Source organism: Vidua macroura, chromosome 4 (genome assembly GCF_024509145.1).
Source record: "Vidua macroura isolate BioBank_ID:100142 chromosome 4, ASM2450914v1, whole genome shotgun sequence".
NCBI lineage: Eukaryota > Metazoa > Chordata > Aves > Passeriformes > Viduidae > Vidua > Vidua macroura.
In genome coordinates, this window is record NC_071574.1 from 51570499 (window position 1) to 51595669 (window position 25171).

At 39.9% G+C, this 25171-nt stretch overlaps 1 protein-coding gene across 7 annotated transcripts in view; it reads right to left on the bottom strand.

Moving 5' to 3' along the window:
- TBC1D1 (TBC1 domain family member 1) overlaps positions 1–25171 on the bottom strand; it is a 100357-nt gene extending 75186 nt beyond the window's left edge. For 5 of the 7 annotated variants that reach the window (XM_053975743.1, XM_053975740.1, XM_053975742.1 and 2 more), the window contains exons 1-3: positions 25080–25171; positions 24309–24508; positions 17066–17588 (exon numbers count right to left, since the gene is read on the bottom strand). In XM_053975743.1, the coding sequence (XP_053831718.1) occupies positions 17066–17482 (417 nt within the window). In that variant the 5' untranslated portion in view covers positions 17483–17588; positions 24309–24508; positions 25080–25171. Of the gene's footprint in view, positions 1–17065; positions 17589–17958; positions 18003–24308; positions 24509–25079 lie in introns of all 7 variants that reach the window. The other 2 variants (XM_053975738.1, XM_053975739.1) reach the window with 2 other exon arrangements.

The window sequence follows — 25171 nt, forward strand, 5'->3', positions numbered from 1 at the left end:
AAAAAACACAGCCTGAATCTACAGATAAGTCCAAGCAAGACTTATGAAGATACCTTGTGACAAGATCACTGTGATCTGAATAGTTGGATGCAGAAAACCCACGAGGACGATGTGGCAAATGAGAAACAGGGGAAACTCAGAGCAGAGCAGGGAATTGCCACAAAGAGACATCAGAGGTTCCATGCATTTATTTTGTTTAGTAATGAGGGTTTTCTGGACGCTGTGAAATGAGCAGGAAGAGCAGAAAACAGGTAGAGCAAACTAGGAAACTGCAGAACTAAATCACAGAGCTCAAAATAAATGGAGATGCTCCCACTGTGCAATGGCAAAACACATGTCAAGCCCTTGAGATCATCAGCTAAGTCTTGATTGTCGCTGAAACAGCCATAAATCTCCTGTTTTTCCTCCTCGTAGGGCAGTAGCTTTTGGTCTTCTCAGTGTTACCAAGCTGAGGGATAACTTAGCTGAGCTCTCCAGAATGCTGAGGTGGCTCTGGGGAGAGAGCAGCAGATGCTACAAGGATGACATACACCTGCACACACACCCTGACACAACTGGATAAACTAGAAAATATTAATTATGCAAGACTTATTTTTAAAATCTCCTGGCACTGGGATGCAAAACATGTGAAAATCAAATTGCCATTAATGCCTCTTGGCACTAGACCTGAAAGGTCCTGAGAGGACCTTTTCCATCAGCTTCCTGCTGCTTCCTTGTGACAAGCACTCACAGATCTCAGGAGAATAAAAAAAACTTCTTAAAGTTTAAAAAACATTTTCAAAATGCAGTTAGTTAAAAGTTATACTTAAAGTGCTTGTTGATCTTGAAGCTTATATGATTAACTCAAGTCAGATGGGAAAAAAGACAATTCATTTGAAGCTAGGTCTCATTTCCTTTGGAAAGAAGCACTACCTCAGAGTGGAAAAAAATCCCACAAACTACTAAGCACTTCTACTTCAAATAAGAGATAAGTTAGAGAGTAAAAAATGTCTAGACAGTATTGAGGAAAATCTATGAACAAAACATGACACCTCCCATTTGACTGGTTACAATCAAAACATAATTATAATTTTATCAATTCCCCATATGCAATGGGAGACATATATATTATGAATGTCTATTTCCATTACATGGGACTTCATGTTAGTTTAGTTAGTCCATATTTACTAGCCTACTAGAACACTCTATTAATGAGTAATATAGAATAAGTAATGATTTTATTGCTTATAGAATAAGCAATCATTTTACAGAGTTATAACCTAGCTCTTTGTTCACATAATTAATTATAGATACAAAAATAGTCCCACTGTCCTAGGTATATTATTTTGTATATCTCCGTTGCAACAGTAGAAGACTAGGGAAGTATATTGAGTTCCATAGAATGGAGAGCCATGAAAAGTAGCCATTCTTCTCAGTTCTCCACAATTTACTTAATAACTTAATAAATCTGTTTCTAACAGCATTGATTTCTCATTATTTAATTCAGCCATTTAATCCCCATAGACAGTAGACAGATTCAAATGGGCTTATATTGTAGTTGACATCCTCTAAAGCAACCCCCATTTCAGTAAACTGAAAAAATTCCAACAGCTAAAATAAAACTTTAAGTGTTAACTATTCTACCCCCAAACCAAAATATTTCTTAGTTTTCCTGGGAACTGCTTAACAATAAGAACTATTAGTTCAGGTTTATCTCTCAGTAGGTGTAGGGTCCAGAACTTATCTACAGTCAATGGAGCTGTATTGCAGTTCACATATGATGAGCAGTTGAGTGCAAAAGCTATTTATTTGAGAATTGCTCCCACTAAAGTCACAGACCAAGTAGTTACTATATCCTTATGCATCTTAAGCATAGATAACAAAAAGAGGAAACAAATATTATATTGTCCTGCTCTTTTCTAGAATCAAGCTGAAGAAATTTTAATGTTTGTAAGGTTGCCCTCAAACTGTAAGCCTCCCTGCTTGGGTGCTCTTGGACAAAACCCTGGTAGAAGAACTGTAGCAGCCAGCTGAGAACTACTGCAGGCCCTTGCAGTTGATTAAAAAGTGCACTTTTTAACCCTTGCTCTACATCACTTCTCATCACCAGCCTTCCATTTGACTACAAGCTGCAGCACAGTCCTTCCCTAGATAGTTCCAGTGTAATGTGAAATCGAGGATACCACTGAAACCTACTAACATAATAATTGGCATGTACAGTATATATGTATTGTATGGAGCCTTTTTATCAAATTATCTGTGATTTTTATTTTGCTATGTTGTGCTGTTGATTATATTCCTTCTCAGCTGTCTTGAAAGTGGAAAACTTTATCAGCAATGTTCCCTTGCACACAGTTTTAACTTACTGTTTCTAATCTCTCCCCTTCCTACCCTCTTCTGCAGGCTTATTAACCCATCGAGTGTATCTTTGCCAGTGGCGTGGACTCTCTTGCTTTTGTATTTTTGGCTAAATCATAATGTCTTTCAATTACAGTGAAAGCCACAAAATGGCAATAAAGCAGCTTTCAAATCAAGATTCAAACACTGTCTTTACCAATCTGAAAAATCACTTTCCCCATGATTCAGTTGGCTTTCCACCCAGAAAATTACAGTTCCAGGTTTCATTACAAACAACACTCCACATTTAGTTACTTTAAGACAATTCTGTTTTAAATCCTAAAAAAAACCACTAGAAAACATTTGTGAAATATAACACACATGGAGAGGCTTTTAAAACACAGCAGCAGGATTTGTCCTTATGGCTCTTTTGTGGTTTTGATAAAGCTACATCGCTTCAAAGGGCTCAGGATATACTACCATAAGTCACCGCTGCGCATTTCACCCACATGTGCTGACTGCGCTTCCGCCCCTCTGCCAGAACAATGGAAGCCTCTGCGTGCTGAGTCAGCCATCCAAAAACCAGGGATGCACGCAGGCCCAATGCAGCCCCTCACCACAGGCTCTGTTAACCATCTTGTCACCAAGACGGGGAGAGAGCGGCGTCATTTCATGTAAGACTCATCAAATTTGGAAATGTGTACATATTTTCAGGAATAAAGTCTGAAATATTAGTTGACATGCAGTACACTACTGAAAAATATAAATAAATACGTAACTAATCACGGGTCATTTTTGCCATTTCCTCCTTTCTGGGTATTCTCAGTACCAATAGGGAACTCTGGCATTCCAGGAGAAACCTGCACAAAGCTGGATAGATGAGCTAGACAGCTGAATTGTTCACTGAAGTGATCTGCTAAGTTCAGATACCACTACAACTTGCAAGTCTGAGCTCACATATATGAATAATTTGCAAGTCTTAACTCACATATTTGAATGTGTTTACAGGTGCAAGGACTCAAATGGGTAAGTGAACCTCAGAAGTAATCTGAGCAGGTCTTTCAGAATCATAGAATCAATTTAGGTTGGAAAAGACCTGTAAGATCATCAAGTCAAACCACTAACCCAGCACTGCCATATTCACCACTAAACCATGTCCTCAAGTGTCACATGCACACATTTTTGAATGCTTCCAGGGATGGTGATTTTACCACTTCCCTGAGCAGCCTGATCCAATACCTGAGAACCCAATTACTGAGGATTTTTTTACCTAATATCCAATTTAAACCTTCCCTGGTGCAACTGAACCACTTCCTCTCATTCTGCCACTTGTCACCTAGGAAAAGTGGCTAATCCCCACCTCACTACAACCTCCTTTCAGATCATTGCAAAGAGTGGTCCAGTCTCCCCTGAGCCTTCTCCAGGCCAAACAATCCCAGCTCTCTCAGCTGCTCCTCATAAGCTCTGTGCTCCAGACCTTTCACCAGCTCCCTTGCCTTTCTCTGGCCCTGCCCCTCAATGTCTTCCCAGTTGTGAGGGGCCCAGAACTGGACACAGGACTCAAGGTGTGGGCTCACCAGTGCTGAGTCCTGGTCCTGCTGGCTGCAAAACTTCTGACACAGGCCAGGATGCCACTGGCCTTCTTGGCCACCTGGGCACACCCTGGCTCATGTCCAGCCAGCTGTGGCCACATTCCAGCCACTTTGCCCCCAGTCCATAGCACTGCCTGGGGTTGTGACCCAAGGGTAGGATTCAGCACTTTGCCATGTTGAGCCTTTTGCAACTGGCCTTGGCCTATTTATCCAGCCTGTCCAGATCCCACTGCAGAACCTTCATGCCCTTCAGCAGATCAACTTTCCAACTCAATTTGGTGTCATCTGTGAATTTACTGAGGGTGCCCTTGATCCCCTTGTCCACATCATTGATAAAGATATTAAACAGGACATTTCATCCAGGGTATATTAAATTCTCAAGTGTCCCATTGCTTTCAATTATAATTTATGAGTAGAATGAAGGCCAGTTTTAAACAATCTTCCCAGCTTTTTCTCTTAGCATGCAAAATGCTGTAATATACAGTCAAACAACAAGAACTTAGTAAAAATCAAGTATTACTTTCTCTCACTGTAGATCCACAATGTCACCCCCATACAAGTGCTTTGATTTTACTCACAACTCCAGTTAAGACAAAAACCCGTAAGTCAAATTCAGCTGATGTTTCAAGCTGGCATCAAGACTTCCAGAACAGGCTGACATGCCCATGGAAACGTGTACTTAATGTCAGGTCACTGAGGCTTATGTGGCTAAGGAAAATTTGTCACATATCTAGGTTTTATATGGCTTGTTGGAAGTACATTGTCTCAGCAGGTGCAAAGGGGTTTATCTTGAGACCTTGACCTTGACCTTCTATTCTGCAACTTTAACAAGAAATGTAATCAGAAATCTGTGTTTTGTTTGTTTGAGGTTCCTGGGAACTCTTCTGACTCTTCCAAATTTAGCATGCATATGGACAGTCTATTAAACACAAAAACTGAAAGAGAAGGAAAAAAAAGAAAACTCCATTCTAAAGAAAAACCTGAAGCATGTCTTCTGCAGTACATGAACTCCCTGCAGAAACCCACTGAAAAACCTCCTCCCACTAAAGAGGAAGCCTGCATACAGGCAATGCATACAGTCTGAAATGTAAAAGCTATTCGTTTGAGAATTGCCCCCACTTAGATCCAGTTGCTACTATATCTTTAGGTGTCTTAAGGATGTATCTGGTTCAGTACACAGTTAATAACATACATATAAAGAATATCCAGAAGTCCTGTAAGTTTCTAGGATATAAACTTCTGTCCTTGCACACATAAAAACTTATTCTAGCAAGCTCCTAACATGACTGAGAGCTAATGGTTTCACATCTATCAGATATTCTGCTGAGGGGAGCTGAAACACCCCAGGACAGTGGCTGATGTCAAACACTAACCAATGTTAAGCACATCTTGTTTTGTGAAGTATAATACACAAGAATAAAGTCCAGAAACAGCAGTATTTCTCTTCTACAGACTTTACATAGTGCTGCTTCTTGTTACATAGTAAAAGACAAACTCATTCCAATACTTTTAGAGGCATTGCAAAAATATTGAAAAAACATCCCAACCAAAAAAAAAAAAAAAAACAAAAAAAACAACCAAAAAAAAAAAAAAAAACAACCAAAAAAAACCACCAAAAAACCCAAAAAAGCCACTAGGAGAACCCAAAAAGAACTTCAGTAGGACAAAGTGGGAAAAATTTAAATGGAAATTACAGTACTGAAACTTTCTAACTGAAAACCCACCGGCATCTTTCAACTGATTGCTACCAGTTATAGATTAAGCCTTCAGTATCTCCACGGTAAGGTGAGCAATTCTCCTGCTGGTGGAAAGCAGAAGAGGTGAAAACTGTCACAGCAATCGCAGTATCTTACATTTGCTCTGGACAACCGCTAAGTGGCACTTAAACACCTCATCTTAAACCCTGATGAAGCTGCGAACTTGTGAAGGGATTGGAGGGACAAAAGGAGTTATGCACTCTGGGGAATAATCCCTTTCAAGAACAATGAAGTTCTTTTCCTGCAATTAGAAAAGCTTCCTAACGGCCTGGCTACAAATGCTACAGTCAGGAATACTGTACAGTGCTCCACAGCAGCACAGATACTGCAGAGAGCTCTGCAGAAGCAACTGCTTTCTCTCCTAAATCCCAGTCCTGATCTGGGAATCGGTGCCTTGTTCCAGTGTGTCATTACCCACTGTGTGGCTTTGAAATCTGCACGTAAATTGGGAAAACTGAAGTGCCTCATTGCTGCTGTACAGCTGGTCCAACAAAGGCAATCCTAACATGATAACACAACTTCTAGAAATGCCTCTGAATTCATCTTCAGTGAGAGACCTCTGAAGGTACCAACACTATTTGTACTTGAAGATGCACATTAGAACATGGTTTTTGTAGTCTGCAGAGAATTAAAAGTGATGAGCGGGGCTTTGCTCTTCTTAAGACTTCAGTAAATTATTGCTTCATAGACATATGGCCTACTTCTATTTGGAATTTTAAACAAGGAAAGAAACCTAATTTTTGTAATAGTGGTGTTGAATCAACCATGTTTATCATCCTCAATATATTCTTGTATTTGAATTATAATTTTTCTTGTCTGGTTTTAAAAGTACTTCTGTTTTATTAAAAATCTTTCTAAATGAATTAATTATGGGTATTGGAAACCTTTTTTTTTCTACGTGAACAACATAACTGTCATTGAAAAAAATCTAAGGCTAAAACCAAGCTGAATAATATATTACATATTACAGGTGCTAACCAAGCAAGTAACTACAAGCATGTTCAAAGTCATTGTTGCAAGTATGGCTGTTGTCTTCAAAAGAACTAGCCTGAAGTGAAAGTGCATACAGATTTTCAGCCTCCAAGACTCAGACTCAAAGACTCAACCACAGGTTTAGATGCAAATACACCACCAGACATTCACTGCAAGCTCTACTTTACACCTTTGTGCTGAATGTAGCCTCCAAAAATCTCAAATGAGGAGTTATAAAATCTTGCTTTTATTCCCTCTTCCTGTGCAAGTTCTTTACATTATACGTAGAAGCATAGCATATAAGCAACAAAGCAACATAACAAACCACATCATGATTACTAAAAATACAATTTTGAAGCACATTCTGCCTGTGTGAAGCTAGTTTTGTGGGGGTCTTTTAAAGGCTGACACAAGAAGCTTGCACATGAAAAGTGTTCAATCAGTTATGCAGAAGGACCAAATTTAACCCAATGCAAGAGGAATCATCATCAGTGAAGCTATTTATGACGAGCAATAGATCTCAATTACTGTCCCTCTGGAAGAAGTGGGGGGAGGGTGGGAAAGAAAAGGGAAGTCCACATCAACCAGCAGTTTCATACAAAGGACAAACCAAGTACAAGATGGCATTATCCACTCAATCCTTGTATCAGATCCTCAATGATCAACCTTTAGGGCAAACACACATATCCATTTAAGCCTGTATTTGTCCTGTCACACAAATCATTCTTTAGGAAAATATTTCCCACAGCCCTTCCCATAACTTGACGTCCACAGAGAGGGTAAAAAAACCCAGAAATACAGAACAACCTGTCTACACCAGGCAAGGGAAAGCACTGATTTTATGACAATGATTTTCTACCATTATTCACTTTTACACATAACAGGATGGGAGATTGTGCTGCTAAAGTAAATACAGCAGTTATATATGCCTCCTCTGCTTTGGTTTTCTGCTCCACTACAGCCAAAGAGCCCCCATCTGATGACCTTGGGGGCACAGCATAAATGTCAGCCCAGGAAAGGCAAAACTTTAAATGAAAAGCCAACTGCATGGAAACAGAAGGAGCTATTTCAGGAAGATTATTTACTCAGTATTATAATTTATGACTTGGCATCTTCATATTTGAATGTGAATGGCTTGCATTTATCTTTTATGGCCATTTTAAAATCTGAAAAGAAGAAAATACAACTGCCTGAACATGAATGTCCATGTTTAAGTAGCTCCAAGTGAGCTAAAGCCCTAATAAAACTTGCAAAGCACAGAAAATAGGAGGCTTTGGTTTTATTAGTTTTGAGGAAAGATAACTGATATCAATCAGATATGAGCCAGAACCAGTCTGGAGTCTGTCTGTAGAGACTGTACTAACCTACATGACAGATACAGCCTTATTTTATTCCTGTATTTGACAAAAACTATCTTCTCACTTTTGCTAACTAAAGCACACTGTCCTCAATATGCTATTGTACTGTGCACCACAAAAACTGACACTGTTTAAGGTAAGACTGATTTTTTAAAATAAAAACTGTTCTTTTCAAAGCAGTTTCTTCCCCTCTCTAATAAAGCCACTTTCTGGCTTTAAATTGCATACAACTATCATTGCACCAAGTATCCACAAAATTAATTTAAGAACTTCACAACTGTGCATAGTTTGTATTACTTAAGAGTGTTAAGTAATTAAACAAAAAATAAAAACCATCTAGTGAGTCTAGATTAGACTTTCTGACTTGAGTTCAGAGATCAGTAAGGCAGCATTCAAAATTCCAAACTCTTTCTAGTCTTAAATGCACTTCAGCAAGCTTCAGCAGCAGGTAACTCAGAAAATACATTAGAGTTCCTTCATCATTAAGTATTTCTTTATATAGTAGTGTACATGCAGTTTATATTCAATATTGCTATAAATCAAACAGTATTTTCTGAACTCTTAATTCTGTATACACAATTTGTATTTCCACACCTTCTATTTCTCACTCAGAACTTTTCCATGGGCACAAGTCTTTCAGTTTGGTTTGGGTTTTTTGATATGCCCAGCAGTGTCTGCTTGCTGTGTGTTTGTTTGAAGCTGTAGGACTGATGAGGCTGCAAGGCAATGAGGAGACCCATTCACTTTGGGTCTGGCATCCAACATCTTTGCAGAAACCAGACTTTACTACCCCACAGTAAGGTGAGCTGGATAACTTTGTTGCTACATATTTTGTTATTGTTACAAGTTGTGAAGCTGAGGACTTTAATATGATTAGTGTTTGGGTAATATGTGGATAGACAGTTTCCCACTTGAAGACCACCCACACCGTGATGTTTGTGTTCTTAGAGCAAGGCTACCTTGGACTCATTGGACAAGTATGCAGTGATTTCTTCTCACACATTACTAGCAGGACAGATTTCAATGTCAGTGACACTTTCACAGAATATTCTGAGTTGGGAGGGACCCACAAGGATCACCAGGTCCAACTATTCAGTGAATGGCCCATATGGGGATTGAATCCACAATCTTGGTGTTATGAGGACCATGCTCCAAACAAGGTGGCTCTGTGTGCAGAGGCCAAAGAAGCCTGCAAGTGTCCCTGTGCACCTCCATCCTCATAGTCTTACTTTTAAGATCTATGTCATCCTACAAAGATAGAACAACAGGTTTCCTGCTCCACAGCCCAATCCCTTTGGAGTACTCCTGGTGTGGTACTCTATTTCCCCCACCTTCTTATGAAAGCCTTGTCCCAAAATATTTTATGCTCACTTTAGTTGCCAAATTTATGTCAACTTGAAATTTGACAAAAAAACATCTATGGTGATCTAGAAAGATGTACCAAATGGGTTTTAGAGCAGAATGAAATTAATTTCTTTTACCTTAGTCCCTAAAGCAGCTCATCACAGAGCTGGACAAACATCAGTGCCAGCACAAGGGAAAACACCAAGGAAGTACATCAAGGGATGGATCAGAAAAGTAAAGAATAACAGAATTGCCTCTTTTGACAGAGGACAACTACAAAATCTCCTCAGTGTACCATCATAGATTACACTTGAACTAAAACCCCACAGCTGTTTAAGACTGAATAAACTGGGGATCTGAGGCCAGGCCTTCTCTCTGCTCTTAGGTGGCAATGCCCTGACTCTCACAAAGGTGCACCTGAAATTGTTCTCTGATCATGTTAGGATGCCGATTTCATTGAAACTTTATCACTTTTCCTTAGGAATATTCAAATTGCTCTGAAACATATCTGAGTGATACCACAGTATAAAGAATAGGGGGAAAGGTGGGAATGTGCAAATCACCAAACAACGGATTACAGGACCACAGAAAGCTGACTCTAACTTGGTTAAGATGTTACGAGTGAGCTTCTCTTTGGAGATATGGAGAAGCTCTTCTCTGGGTGAACAGGAACTTTTAAAGAAAACTCTTCTACAGATATGGAGGATGCTTAGATACTTATGGCTCCAGTTACCTGTGCTGGATATCATAGGCCACAAGTAAGACAAAAAGAGTGGTTAGTAATCAGGTGAGAGGCCATCACAAATCCACTAATTATGTTTTTGCCTCAGTTCTACTATTTTGCATTTCTGCTACAATCCCCAACAGGAAAAGTGAAGGAACAACTGTTCCTTGTTCCTTAATAGCCTTGAACAATCAATAGCCTTGGCATGAACTCTGACCCTAAAATCAAGTGCATGTAACATCATAAGTAAAACACAGCTACTTTCAATATTATTCAAGTTGAAAAATACATGAACAATGCCATCTGATGCAGTTTACTATACAGTTAACTACTACACTAAGATAAGAAATCACAAGAATATATAATTTTTATGTTGCTGCTGCCATAAGAGTGGGAATAGGTAACTCTTTTTACAAACCTTGTGATTAATTTCATCTTCCGTGATCAGACATTATCTCTGACTGTAAGTCAGACAGCAGCACTGGTATTGCACAAATTACTTCCTCCATGTGGCAATCACACAAGATTTAGGGAAACCCCACAATATTTTTTTATAAAATGAGAGCAAACACACGAGCACTTAGCTGAGGCAACATGCCACAAAGTCACTCAAAGACTTCACAAGAGCACCAGAAAGGCTTGGAATAACGCTGCTAGGGACAGGGTCACTGGCCACTAAAGCTCCCTGACAGAAGAGCTCACATACATGAATTGTCTGAATAGATCCCAGGATAGAACTGGTGTCATCACACTCACACTCAAGAAGCCTGTAAAGCTTGATTAATCATGAGAGTAGTGAAAGCACAGCTGGTTGTTTGCATTATACAGGATATTCTGCTAGGCTTCACACAGCTAAACTTTGACCTACTTTATAAACGGGACTGTGCATGTGCAGATCACAAATATGCATTTGATTTTTCATTTGCTCTCCTGCATTTTTTTTTCCTTCTGTATTTTACATTTTCTTCAGTTAGTATTTGGGAGACAGGAGAGATTTCCTAAATCAAAAAGCAGTGCTAGCAGTTTGCAATTACACAGATTCAATCAAAAACCGCAAGGGTGCATAAGGAGGCAGAAAACAGCCAAATTAAGTTCTCACTTGCACTGACATTAGTCCAGTTACTTAATTTTGTTTCAGTGTTTTATGTTTTTGGCAAAAGAAGAACCATGTTTTAATCTCCCCAGACTCATCAGGCAGTAAAATACAGAAGAAAAACATCACCTCTATCTTTAAAATTATCTTCCCCGAATTCTTTTAAGGGAAATGGTGGTATTAAAAATGAGATACTTAGTGAGGCTATACCTTAGAGTCTAAAGTAAAAACAAGTTGTGTAAGAATCAACAGTCATGAAGCCAAGCCTCACAACAACTGCTTAGGAGTCCACTGGGCTCCTGCCATTCCTTTTATAGATGAATAATGTGAAGTTCAGCTCTGTGCAGCCTCACAGAGAGCTAAGTGTTGATTATCTGAAACCAGCTTCTTCAGCACATAATCAGATCATAAACAACATGTAACAGAGTGCTGCATTCCAGGTAAGACAGCATGATCTACTTAAGTGCATAAGCTATTTTAACTCATGAAAGTAGGTGAAGGTTGTTTAAAGGCAAAATAACTGTTAAAGCAATAGGTGGACAAAAAACCCAAGGACCTCTGACAACAGAAGGCATTACAGTTGTAACCAAAAAGCTCAACAGGCCAGGTGCTACATTTCAAGAAGTGCCTCAGTGTAAGGAGATGTAGGGTTCTATCTGTGTTTGCCTTGGGGCAGATTTGACATAGGTCAAGTCAATCAGCAGGCTCAGGTTTTGAGCAGGTGTCCCAGTCTGCTGGAACCATACAGACACTGCAACTCTCATGGTACCACTCCTGCAGCTGCCTGGGCCAAAAGCTGTCCCTGATTGATGACACTACAGAGAGAAGATTCAGAAGCACCACACAGACTTCTGCATGTCTTGTGCAGCTGTGATCCTGTTTAAATCACAGGCAATATTTTTCTATTAAGCAGAGAAGTTCTACCCAGTGTTTTGCCATCATAGCATTAACTGCTCTGGTAAACACAAGCATATATTATAGGTTGTTATGACAACTTGTGTCCAGAGTCTTGGGGACAAAAAAACCCTAACCCACACAAACAGAAACACCAGTACAAAATGTAACCCTTTAAAAATCTGAACATCTTACCTTTCTTCATACTCCAGTTCTCCACTGGTAATGTCACAGAAATATTTTCCTTGCAAGACATCAGGCTCAAGTTTCTAGGCTTTCTCTCAAATTCTCTAAACCTCCAGTTCATATCACAGAAAAAAAAAAAAGGGAAACTTTCAAGCATTCTGAGCATCTGCTTCACTTAAAAAAATAAACTAAAAAATGACAGTGCTGTCTGCCAACTTCTGCTCTGCATACAAGAATTTATTTTACCCTATGATCAGAAAGAACAGGTGGATGATGTACTCTACAGACAGCTCAGAGTAGCCTCACATTAGCATACCCTGGTCCTGATGAGGAATTTCAACCACTCAAATATCTGCTGTAGGAAAAACACAGCAGATACTGGCCAATCCAGCCAGTTTCCAGAGAACCTTGATAAGAATTTGCCAACCCAAGACAGAGACATCATTAGGAAAGCTGAAGTCCACCTGGAATTGAATCTAGCAAAGGCAACAAAAGTCTTTATAGCTATGTAGGTGACAGAAGACAGGATTGGGAAAATGTGAGCCTGCTACTGAACGGAGCACAGGACATGGAAAAAGGCTGAAATACTGGACATCCTCTTCGACTCAGACCTCTGTGAAACCATTAAATTTAGAACTGTTAGTCTTCATTTACAATAAATAAAAAAGTATAATAAAGGACAGCATAACCTTAACTTGCCTTAAATCTAAACTCGCTCAGGGCATGAGTCAGATAAACTAGTGACTTGTGTTCCATTTGCCAGCCCAAACATCCATCAAGTAAGATTAAACATATCTAAGTAAAACAAATCATTCAATACACCAAAGAAGGATCAACACAATGACATCTGGAATTACTTTTCCAAGCTGAAAATAAGAACAGAAATTACTCATCCTCCATAATGTTTTGGCTAATTTGCATATGCTGGTGGGGGATACCCTGCTACAGTATGCCCTTAGCCTCGTGTTATCTATCTCTTTCATTTCTTGGAGTGAATGATGTGATAAAGCAGGGCATCATACAGAAGGAAAGCTGGAGAGAATGAGCTGAGGAAGGAAACGGCACACTTCACCTGCAGTTCCAAACAGTTGAGAACTAGCACATCTCAAATGTAGAACTGAAATGCCAATAATTTTAAAAGTATATAGTTTTCAACAACAACAGTGATATCAATAGCGTCACACTTCTGTAGTACGTAAGCAAATGTCAGACCAGAGGCCACTGGGGAGACACAGAGGGTGGACCATATATGGTTTCATTTCCATTGCACTTCTACAACAGCCAAGCACTCTCACCAAGGTGTTCAGCAGGGCTGTATTCTTATGCTGAACAGACTATTCTGCAAACAGATTTAGTGGAGAATTAATTTTTCCCCAGCTTCTCCCACCATTACTCACCTGACCTATAAGTAGCCTTCATAAGCTCCCTGCAGGCAATATAAATTGAATCCAGCTCCACTCCTGAGCACCTACAAAGAATATGCATTAATGCTTCAGCCCCACCCTCAGGCAGAAATTACTCAATCATCACAGGCCACATCAGAACCTCTGCAAAATGAGGGTGTAAGGATAAGAAACTCCACTATCTGTAACTAGCAGAAACTTACTGAAGTTATACATGAAGAAAGGAACACTCCAGATCCCATGTCTGACAAATCTACTTGGAAAGAAGACTCTAATCCATAAGACAAGCTCTCTCTAGGCAAAGTAACCCATCCTTTAAGCACAAAGTAGAGTGAAATGATCTCCATATTCATATGCTTCTTTTCAAGTAATGTCATCTCATCCTTCCCTACTTACTGCTATCCAGCAGGGAAAGTGAGCCACACATTGCCATGAGGTACAATGGAAACAATTACAGCACATCCTACAGAGGGAAAACAAAGACCACAACGGGGCACTTTTCTTTCACTGCTACAGAGCAGCATAACAAAGAACTCCTTGCAAACAATCCTGACATTACTTAGTGTTAATTACCTGTCTACGGATTTCTTCTCTAAAATGGCTATGTTGGAAATGCAGCAACAACAAACCCAAGAGCCTTGTATTCAGGAAAAAACATTGCATGGCATCGCATGCACCTCCATCAACTCTAGAGCTGAGCTAAATATGACCCAGCAACATTAACAAAACTCACATATTAAACAGTAAAATAATCCCTCACTAATCAGATATGTTCTTACTCAATTTCTATTTATAAAGGAGTAAAACTATGGTTAATGGACTGCAGTCTATCTGCAATGCTGATGCTAAAAGCCTGACCATTCCTGGATTTCTGTACTTTCTACCACCTCCAGAGCTATGCTTGTCTGGATGACTTTCAAGTTTCTTGTCCTCTTCTTAAAGGCTTTAATTGTTTAGTCTTCTACTCAACTGCCTTTGTCTTACCATCCTAATCTTCCTACTGTACTTCTCCCAGAGACATATTTCTGTCCCCTTTTATTCTACTTATCTTAAGGTGAGGATATACACAGAACTTATTTGCAAAGCCACAAAGTACCTTCTACTTCAAATCCTCAGACGTGACTTAATCCAAGAACTCTTTGTCAAATACAACCCTACTACAGATTTATATATGCAGGCACAAAGAATTGTGGCTCTTGCAGTTTACAGTGCTATTGTAATTAGTAATTATCACAGAAGTCTGGATGTCCAAGCTTGTTGGCTAAAGATTGTTATGAACATGTAAATTCTGTGACTAAACGTATCTGGACTGCTGTGATTCTTTTACAGACCTGAAGCAAATAGGAAAAAAAGAGTTCTTACAAAAAAGAGTGCTAGCACAGGAATCTGCTGAGTTCCACAGGCTGCAAAAGTCCCGTTTCTAACATTTATTTCTTCTGTAACTGAACATAAATTGCATTAACAATCCTAAATTCTTCATCCCAACTCACTGGCTTTTAAGAAACAGCTCCTTCAGTTTGTAACAAAGGCATGCGTGTACTCCCTATCCTTTCAAGTTGGGCATCTGCAAAACAGGTAACATCAGTTCACTCCTGATAAATACACAAACATCAATTAGCTAAAAGGCATTATATGATCACATTCAGGTCAAAATAACAACACCCTACAAAGCACAAAGAACTTACTTAAAATGTGGAAATCACACAAAATTTAAGTAAACGAGGTAGGGCTTCACTTTAGATGGTAAGAACACCTGGCATTTCCATTATCTTTTTGTTGAAACATAGGTCCACAAATGTTGATTAGATGTCTACCTAGACTGCAAAGAAGTCAAGAGAAACAGCTCTTGCACACAAGGCAAATTAAGAGGTGGAAGGCAGTCTTTGAAAGGATGGATATCTGTGTGAACCTAGAGCTAAGTAGTTAAAACAGACATACAAAAATTGTGGGTGTTGTTTCCAAAAAACATGTAGACACAGCTGAAAATTTAACTAGAGACTTAGTTTGTTCTTGATCATTTCAAACATGTGCAGGAATTTGATCAAACATGAGGAAAAAATACTTGAATATTTTGGTGCAAAAGAAAATGCCTAAGAAAATGTACTGGAGGTGATCAGTGCTGTGTTCTCACCATAATCCTGGAAAATCACAAGCACAAGTAAATGCAGAAGCAAACTGAAAAATGCATTCACCAGCTGCTATCCAATGCTAAGTTTTGAAATAACTATTCCTTATTTCTGCTCTTACATATATAAACTTGGTATTCTACATTTAACTTGACAGGATTCTCACTTGAATGCTTATGATTTACAATGTATTTGCCTTTTAATTTACTGGAACTGCAGTTTTATCTGGGGGGGATTTATCTAAAGCTGTTTCCATATGTTCTGAGCTGTAAGCTTGAGACCATGGATTTGGAACTGTACAACATTCTGCTATTGGGCAGGTTGGCATAAATCCCATGAGTGGTGTATATTCACATAATACCTCCAGGGTTCTTCAGCTGGACACCTCCTATGAGTCAAGTGAGCATGCTGTTTTCCAACATTATGGAGACCAGAGTTGACATTCAAGAGGTGAAGGATAGGTCACCATTTTTTCCTCACTAGTTCACAATAACTTTTTGTTAAATCTTACTCCATTTTACTCATTCATGAGAGTCAGTGTCTCACATTACTCTCAAACAGAATAGACCCAATAATTTTAATGCTTCCGCTTTTTCAGCAAAGACACGACTGGTTAAGAACCGGTTAGGACATGCAGACTAAGCCAAATCTCACCCGCTGTCAGACATGCATACCCCAATTCCTGTCTCACAACATGCAGCAGCAAGCCTGCATGTCACAGAGGTGCAAAGACTATGCCTTTGTCCCACTCTCTAAACCTGCCTGCCAGGCTTTGTGAATTATAGAGCTAGGAAAAGGTTTCCACAGGGTCCTGTTGTTAGAGATATGATATATATGGAGGTTCCACACTACCCTCTCCTCTTTCTGAGAAAGGAGGTATCTCTGTTTCCCAGTCACATAGGTCCCAACTCAGGAAAACAGAAATTTGAGACGTCTGAGTGCAGGATTAGATAAAGTTCACAGTGACTCAAGAGTGAAATACTAGCTCTAGTGACATCAACAGAAAAGCTCTCACTGACTTGAGGGTCAAGATTTCAGCCCATATCCCAAACTAAAGTGTTTTTTAAGCTGATGAAATTCGGACCCTGATCATGTAGGAGATGTAGACACCTTTCATTTCACATATTGAGCATCTCAAATTTTACTGAGCAATTAACATCAAATAAAGTGAGTAAGTTTTAATGAGATCTCATCTCTAACTGTAAGTACAACCTTAAGGTTTTACAGTATAATGAAAGGATTCAAACAGCACAAAAGCAACTTCAGGGATGCTTACTTTGGTTCTTTTCTTTTTACTTACTTTTGTCTGATCATCAGCCTTAAATACATAGCAGATACTTTGCTGGTTTGCTGCTTCATCCTTTATCAGACAAGCAAAGTAGCTTGGATCGTGGCTGTTGTGAATCAGTTTGTGGACCTGCTGTGGCTTGTATTCAAATAAACTTGAACAAATTAAAGGATCCCACTGCTGGGTTTCTCCTGTGTCTGGCTCACATCGCAAACTGGCTGGTGAAACACAAAGTCGAATTTGGCTGACACTGGGTTCTTCTTTGGAAGACTTTGCACTGAGCAACTGGATCTCGGCCACAATCCAAGGCAGCATTGACATAGTGGTTAGAGAATGCACTGGGAGAGAACCCACGAGCTGGAGACTGAAACTTGCTGAGAAATCACTAGGTGTTTGACACTTTTTAACTTTGAAAGTTATTGGCTCCATTTTACAGTCCTTTAGGGAATCTGAACTAATTCACCAATATTTCAGTTCCATGGAATGACATTATCTGGATGCTAGATGGCTCCTTTGATTAAGGAACAGAAGAGTTCTGAAAGGAAAAGAAAGAGTTATGTAGGTGCTTGAACTCTATGAAAAATCAACTCTCAATAACACAAATAATTAATAGCTTAAAATCAGAAGAGAGCTACCATGGCCAAGCTAGCAAATTCCCCCTCTTTACACTGGGCCTTACTCTTTCAGGTCCAACAAACATAATTGTAATAAATACATTGCTTGGAAAAGAGTCAGTCTTGATTTAAAATTTGCTTTATGACCTTAGCTCACCTATCTAATGAGTAACTAAATTATAATGAACATTTTTTCTAGCCTGTGCCTGTTTCATGGGCAGGCACACGTAGATCACACGGGCCTATTTCAATCGTGTTATCACAGGAAGAACTCAGCTGAGCTATTCTGACCTTCATGACAGTTGAAGTCACTGCCTGCTAAGGCACCTTTACATCTGAGGGAAAAAAAAAAAAAAAAAGTTAGCCTGACAACTTTCTTGTCCATAGGTGGATGACTTTTAATCTGGCTACTAACATGGAGTTGTTTCCTTAGGTATAGTTTGCCCAGTAATTATTGGTTGTAACCAAACAGACTTTTTCAATAAATAACACGCTAGAAATCATTGTCATATAAAAATGCTAGCAGCAGTCAACAGAATGATCACTCAAAAACCTGTCAGATAACAGTCACAAGCAACAATCCTTACAGCATTCTGGGAAGAACCAGATGATGATCACAATTCATGGTTGCATTTTAACACTGGTCAGCCAGACAGGAATACTTAAATGTTAGCCAGACTGACATTGTATCATTTTCATTTCTTAAAATAACAGATTAACAGATGGAATATACCAAGTTACACACAACCCTGTTGTAACCCTGTTATACCCAGCATCTACTACCACTACTATTATTATGTATTAGTACTTTTAGTAATGAAATACAATAATTGCATTTCTTTATGAGTTCCATTTCACAAAATGCAATCCATGAAAACACATAGATTGGCATTTGTTGTACTACCCTGTTTTAACTCCTCTTTAATTGCCCCTAGTTTCAGCTGTTACATTATATCGTGTGAGACTGATGGAAGGCTGACAGGCCTGTAATTGCCTGTGTTTAAATACCAGGACACTAGTTTACCATCAGTCTTATGAGAGTTTCCCATGATAAAACCTAGGAAAAACAACATAAATAGTACAAAGATATCCTTAAATAATATTTTAATTACATTTTAACAAGTTTTGAATAAGTGCCATCGGTTTACTGTGGTAACAGTATTTCTTGTCTTTCGTCATCTAAAATATGATCAAAACCAGCACTATTTTTCTCATGAGTTTCCACTGAACTTTGTCCTTCTTTTGCTCTTGTAATAATATTTTCAGACTGAGTTTCTAACAGTCTTTCACCTTGTTGAAAATGAAAGTAAATTTCAGGATTAAAAAAGCCCCAAAAATTTCAAGATTGAAATTAATTTTGAGCTGTTTAAAATGCAACCAATCTGTAAGTGTCCCAGTGGGTAAAAATGTTTCTGCAGTAATTGGCAAACTGTAAAAACAAGAGAACTTCAGAAATAATCTTTGAGTATATTTACTTTTTTGAAATATTTCATCTTTTGACAAATGAACACCATGGCAGCATTACCAGTTCCAAGAATAGCAAATTTAGCAAGCGTGCAAGTTTTCAAGATACTATTCAATGAATTCATAGTAAATAGCATTTTAGATGTGTAGTTCAATCTTTTAAAAGTCTTTCCATAAACCTCTGTGTGTGTATCTGGGCATGGGAGGTGTGGGAAAAAGGGCCATGAAAATCCAGAATTTGTACACCTCATTTTAAGCATACTACAATTGGGAGGTTTGTTTTTTTGTTTTGTTTATTTCACAAATGAGCAAGAAAATAAGCATCTCAAAGATTAATATAAATGCATGACATCCTAAATGAAATGGCATTAAGCTGTGGCAGGGGTGGTTCAGGTTGGACATCAGGAAGAATTTCTTCAAGGGTGGTAAAGGAAAGGGTGAAAGGGTGGTAAGGATTGGGAGAGGCTGCCCAGGGATGTGGTGGAGTCATCGTTCCTGAAGTGTTCAAGAAACAACTGGACGTTGTACTTGGTGCTATGATCTAATCCACATGGTGGGGTTCAGTCAAATACTGAACATGATGATCTTGGAGATCTTTTCCAACATCAATGATTCCATGGTTCTAAATGGGATAGCAGCTTCACGAAGCACTTTTACACCTTCTCAACACAGACTGCTAAACACAGTCACCATTATAGTTTTCCTTCCACTATCACCACAATCAAAATGGTCTCTTCTTTCACAAACTATTACAAATTTTTTCTCCTTAACTACAACAATGAAAAATAGTTCAGCAACTGCAGGGAAGATTGGATTAATTCATAACTACCATGATGTGTAGTCTAAACTACATAAAAATCGAGGTTTTAGCTTTTAGTGCTCTTGTCACTTAGTGGCATAGATAATAATCTCAGGATAAGAAAGCCTTAGAAGACTTCATTCTTAGTTAAAAACAAGAGAACGGAGCTACCATACAGACAATGATGTATTAGCCACATACTTTTTGTAGCCAATTTCTTATTTGTGTTTTCCAATAACCGTTCTTTAAAAAGTGTAATTAAAGGCATGTATAAATACAACAGTCACCCTTGTTTCTATCAACGTTTCAAGTTTCTTTTTGATTACCACCATCTACCACCATGCTCTTTTACCCTAGATCTTACCCCATGAGGCAATGCAGCCTCAAAGAGAAATGGATATCACAATATAATACATTATTTTGCATGCTAACTCTAAGGACTGAACAGTATATAAAAAACCCAAGGTTGATACCCTGTCATACTTAAACAAACATTGTACTGCTGGAATGTATTTAATATAAATGTGAAGCTTCTTGGCATTCTCTTGGCATCGCTTTTTTAAAAAAATAAACACCTTGCAAAGTCAACAGCATAAATAGTCCAATGTCTGCATTTGTTATTTCCAAAGAAAAACACTTACTACTAAATCAAACCAGTTAAATAGAAGTTAAAATGCTAGGGTTTTCCCCTAATGTTTAGGAGAGGCTAAAAGTGCAGTTTCTCAGAGCACAAATTTAGCAGCATCAGAAAGTCTCCTTATCTAACCAGTATTATTCTGTGTATTACTGTTCTGCATATTCCATTTCCCTTTCCCAGCCATTCTTTCTTTGTTTTCCCCTCCTGTCACTTACTGTAAACAAATTCCACCAGAAATCATGCCAATTTCAAGCTGCTGGTGTTAATTTCCTTCAAGTTTCCACCAAGGACTAGGTTTTACTTCAAAATCATTAAGTATTTATGTATATGCTTAATTTAGGCCTAAAAATAGTTTTGTTCTTCTCAACAGACCTATTCCCAGCCATAAGTTTAAGCACACATTACGGCCAAAGAGTAGCCATGCTCTCAGCCCATCCATGTCTGCCCTGACTCCACTGCTTGGAATTGTAGCACCTTTACCCATCTCTGGTTGCCACCTTTCAGTTCATCCCCTCTGAAATTTGGCTCTGCAGGTGCCATGGGAGTTTACCATACACATTACATGTACATTAGTACAGTAGGCTCAAACAAGTTTCCTCCCAAGTGTCTAATTAACTCATGCTTATTAAATGTTTATTTCACCTCTAATCCAAGAGGAAATAGAAAAGATACAAAAATACAGCTGTCCACTAGTTTCCTTCTACCTCAACTTCGTTGTTCCTTTGGCAGCTCTAAGCACCATTCAGCTTCATTACTCTGGGCTTTGCTTAGCACACTGGATGTCACCAGTTGTCATCCCAGTGCTCACAGACATAACTGGGACAGCTCCTCTTTCTCCTCTCCACAGCATCTTTTGAAGGGTGTTGGTTGCCCTTGCACTCAAAACTGAGAACAGCTTGAGTGGCACTCCTCAGCTGACAGCTTTGCTGCTAAAATGCAGTTTATACAGATATAAAGGATATGAACCTTATTGTTCCTACTGTTTGGCCTGCTTTGATTCAGCTGTATTTGCTCCACCAGCATAAAAACAGCCAGTCGAACTGTAACACATAAGAGATTTCCACAAACCACATTAATATATCTATCCCTGCCTTCTGTACTAGGGAACACCAGACTGACTCATTAATGTGGAAGATACACATGGGAACATATGTGTGCCCTTTCTCCTCAGCTTCTCTTCTGCTCTGATCAACCCAGCCACTTCTCACAAGTGGGGAGCAGGCTTAGAAAGCATGCAACACTACACTGATGGTCCTGTTCTAGCAAAATCTGATATTGTGTTTTTTAAAACCCTAACTTAATTTAAAAAAATAATATATTAGCCTCTTGCTCTCCAAAATCAAGTTACATTCTCACTGTGTTATGCCTCTAAGTTAAAAGGGATCCCTTCAGATAGAAGGCAGGGTGATGGCAAGACAGCATGAAAGGGAGAGCTACACAAATTATTATTTCTATTATTATGCTGGACCCCATGTGAAGATATATGTCTAAGCAGCACTGCATCATGCAGGACAGCATTCCTCAAAACTCACCCTCACTCAAGAGAGCAAAGACTATATCACAAGGGCAAGGTATTGGCTCCAGGTACCAGTTGGTTAGATGGGGTCAGGTAAGCTTTTAGGAAGGAGAATCTTGTGAGGTTATTGTGTTAGTAACCTGGGAAAATAAACCACTGAAAATCAGGTTTGTGCACCTGGGGGAACATCAGGCAGATCTGGGATAGACTCAAACTGACACAGAAAAAATACAATGAGAGGAGGGAGAATGTTCTAAACCAAAAGAACATCCCCCCCCAGAAAAAAAAAAACAAAAAACCAACTTTTTCTTCTCAACTGGACTAAATTCAATAGAGACATGCAGCCAAAAGTTTTAAACTATTGTTCAGCACATTGGTAACTGTAGACTTAAGCTACCCTTCACTCTCCTCCAGTTCCTTTCCTGCTTTGGTAGCAGTTGGAGTGCTGGGACTCACAGCAGAACTCACGAGCTTGGAAGATGCATCATGCAAGGAAGCAGTCAGGGCTTTCACACAGCAATGAATAAATGAGGGGTTTGACCTAGGAGTTGAACAGAAAGATGCCATCGTCCTCAACCTTTGAAGTTCTTCTGAGAGACAACTGTGCACTTACTTCACATCAGGCTCGGGACAAGACAGCAGCTTTAGTTTATGTAAGTTTCTGTAAGTCAGTTTTCCTCCCCTTTAAGAAGCTAAGCAAAAAATGCAACCATACAGCAAGCTCTTATGAAAAACAGCTGGTCTTAAATAGCACAAATTTGTTCAGCTCTTCTCTGCATGGCATTAGCACTGAACCCTGTTGACAAATGGAACCAGAGGCACTGGTACTGACTGCATTTCACCACTGATTATTTTAGCAGAAATATCATACTACTTAAGGATTATGAGGAGCCCTGGCCTGCAGCCAGAATTCTGGAACACTAGCCAGAACTAAATACCACTTGTCTCCCTCTCTTTCTGATCCCTAACTGAAATTTACATTGTCTTTGCTCAAGCTGACAGATTTCTCTATCCACCTGGCAGGATATATAGAAAAACACAAATGAGAGTATATATTAAATATGTCATGACACGGTCACTGCTGAGAACAGTGTTCAAAAAGTTTTTTTATTTAATTCAAATCGGCACTTGGAAGCATCACACACCCCTCTTGTTGCAAGGATATTTTTTTTATCTCATAGCTACTTATTATCTGCTGTTTGCCTCTGGAGCTATGGTTTGTGTGGCCAAAAGCATGCACAAGTCCAGAAACCAATTTGCCTCAGAAATTAGTTTTAATTTCCATTATTTTTTCATTAAATGCTGACTTTTAAAAGACTTAATGCTTAAATGCTGTTAGCAACTCCTGACTGGGTGCTGAATAACATAACCATATACTCTGATATTGGTTTCAGTAATAAACACACCTAAAATATTTACCAGTACAACCAGCATTTATATCACTCCTCAAGTTTTATAAATAGGCTATCAATAAAAAAATTGCAACAAAATGTTCTTGATTACAAATATACACATTCATAATCAACTATTAAATGAAGAAAATAGATTACTGCTCCTGCCCTTAACACCTGTTGCTATTTCCTTAATCAAGTCCATGGAAATTAGTATGTTGATGATTGAAGTCTTCTGACTCAGCCTCATACAGACCTGAACAAAATATTGAGCTGTTCTACGAATGTAATGCTCTAAAAAAAAAAAAAAAAATCAACCACAACTTTGTAAAAGAAAGCTTGCTAGGTAAATTACATTATGAATACCATTCATTTTTATTCAATTGCATATCCACAGCCAAAATGCCCGCATTCAACTTTGCAGTTAACCAAATTAAAGTGAAAAAAGTGTCAAGTCATGCGTTTCACTTTCCTTACATCCTGTCATTTTTCTCACCTGCAAAAATTTCAACTTTTGTGTAATCACCTATGATTTTCAGCGTTCCTATATAACCCACGACAAATTTCTATTTCAGCACTTACAAGTTTTAAAAGTATAGTCATATGCATCAGCTCAGAGGTATTCACTGTTCAGAAAATGCATAATTTATTAATTTTGACCCACGATGTTCCATTCAATCTCTGGGCTTAGCGCAGACACAAATCCCACCATCTGCACTACTAAAGGTTCCTACAGCAGATCTGCCATGTTAGCCTCTCTCCCAAATAAAACATAGCACACAAAGGCCTCAATCTTTTCAAACTGCACTATAAATAACCACATTCGTTTCATACCTCTCGTGAACGCAGTTTCAAGAGATCATTCCCTTGTTGACTTAGTTCGCGAATTTAAAGGGCCATATGAACAGTGCGCCGCCGCGGGCACATTGGAAGTTACATTCGGCCGTGCCGCGGTAGGAAAGGTCCGTTTTCCCCAGGGAAGAGCCGCTCGGCTGCTCGGAGACGGAGCGGGGTCTGGGAGGAGTTATACCCACCTATTTTGCACAGATAGGCGAGGAAACAGCAGAGAAGAGAGAAAAAGCGCTAAGGGCACCTCGGGTCACCGACAGATTAAATTCAAGCAGGTCTTTTGGTTATTCTGACGAGGAGCCAACTCTCCCAGAACAGCGGTACCAGCGCCCCCGTCCCCGCTGCGCTCCCGCCGGGCCGCCCCGTCCCGCAGCAACGCTGTTCCCGCAGCCAGAGCCGCGCCTTCGCCGGGAGCCCCGTTAGGAGCGGCGGCGGGACCCGCCTGGAGCGCGCAGCCCGCCCCTCCCGCCGCGGGCACGCAGCGGGGCCCCGGCCCTAACCCGCCGGCGCCGGAGGCTGCTCCCCCTGGCAGCGCGGGTGCAGGCACGGGCCGCCCGCGGCGGGTGCCGCACTCCTCGCCACAACTCTTCACTTCCTCTGCGCCGAGAGCTGCTCTTCCTCCTTCCCCCCACCCTCCCAAACGCTGCTCGGCCCCGCCGGCGCCGTTCCTTCGGGTCGGCCCACAGTGGGGGCACGGCGGGCCCCACCGCCGCCCCCTGACAGGCCTGGGGCTGGGGGTGCCCGGGCGCCGCTTACCGCCGCAGGATGTGCTCGCCGCAGGGAAGTGCCCTCGCCGGGCAGCGGCCGCGGGCTGCCGGGCGCGGTCGGGCACCTCCCGCGCGGGGAGG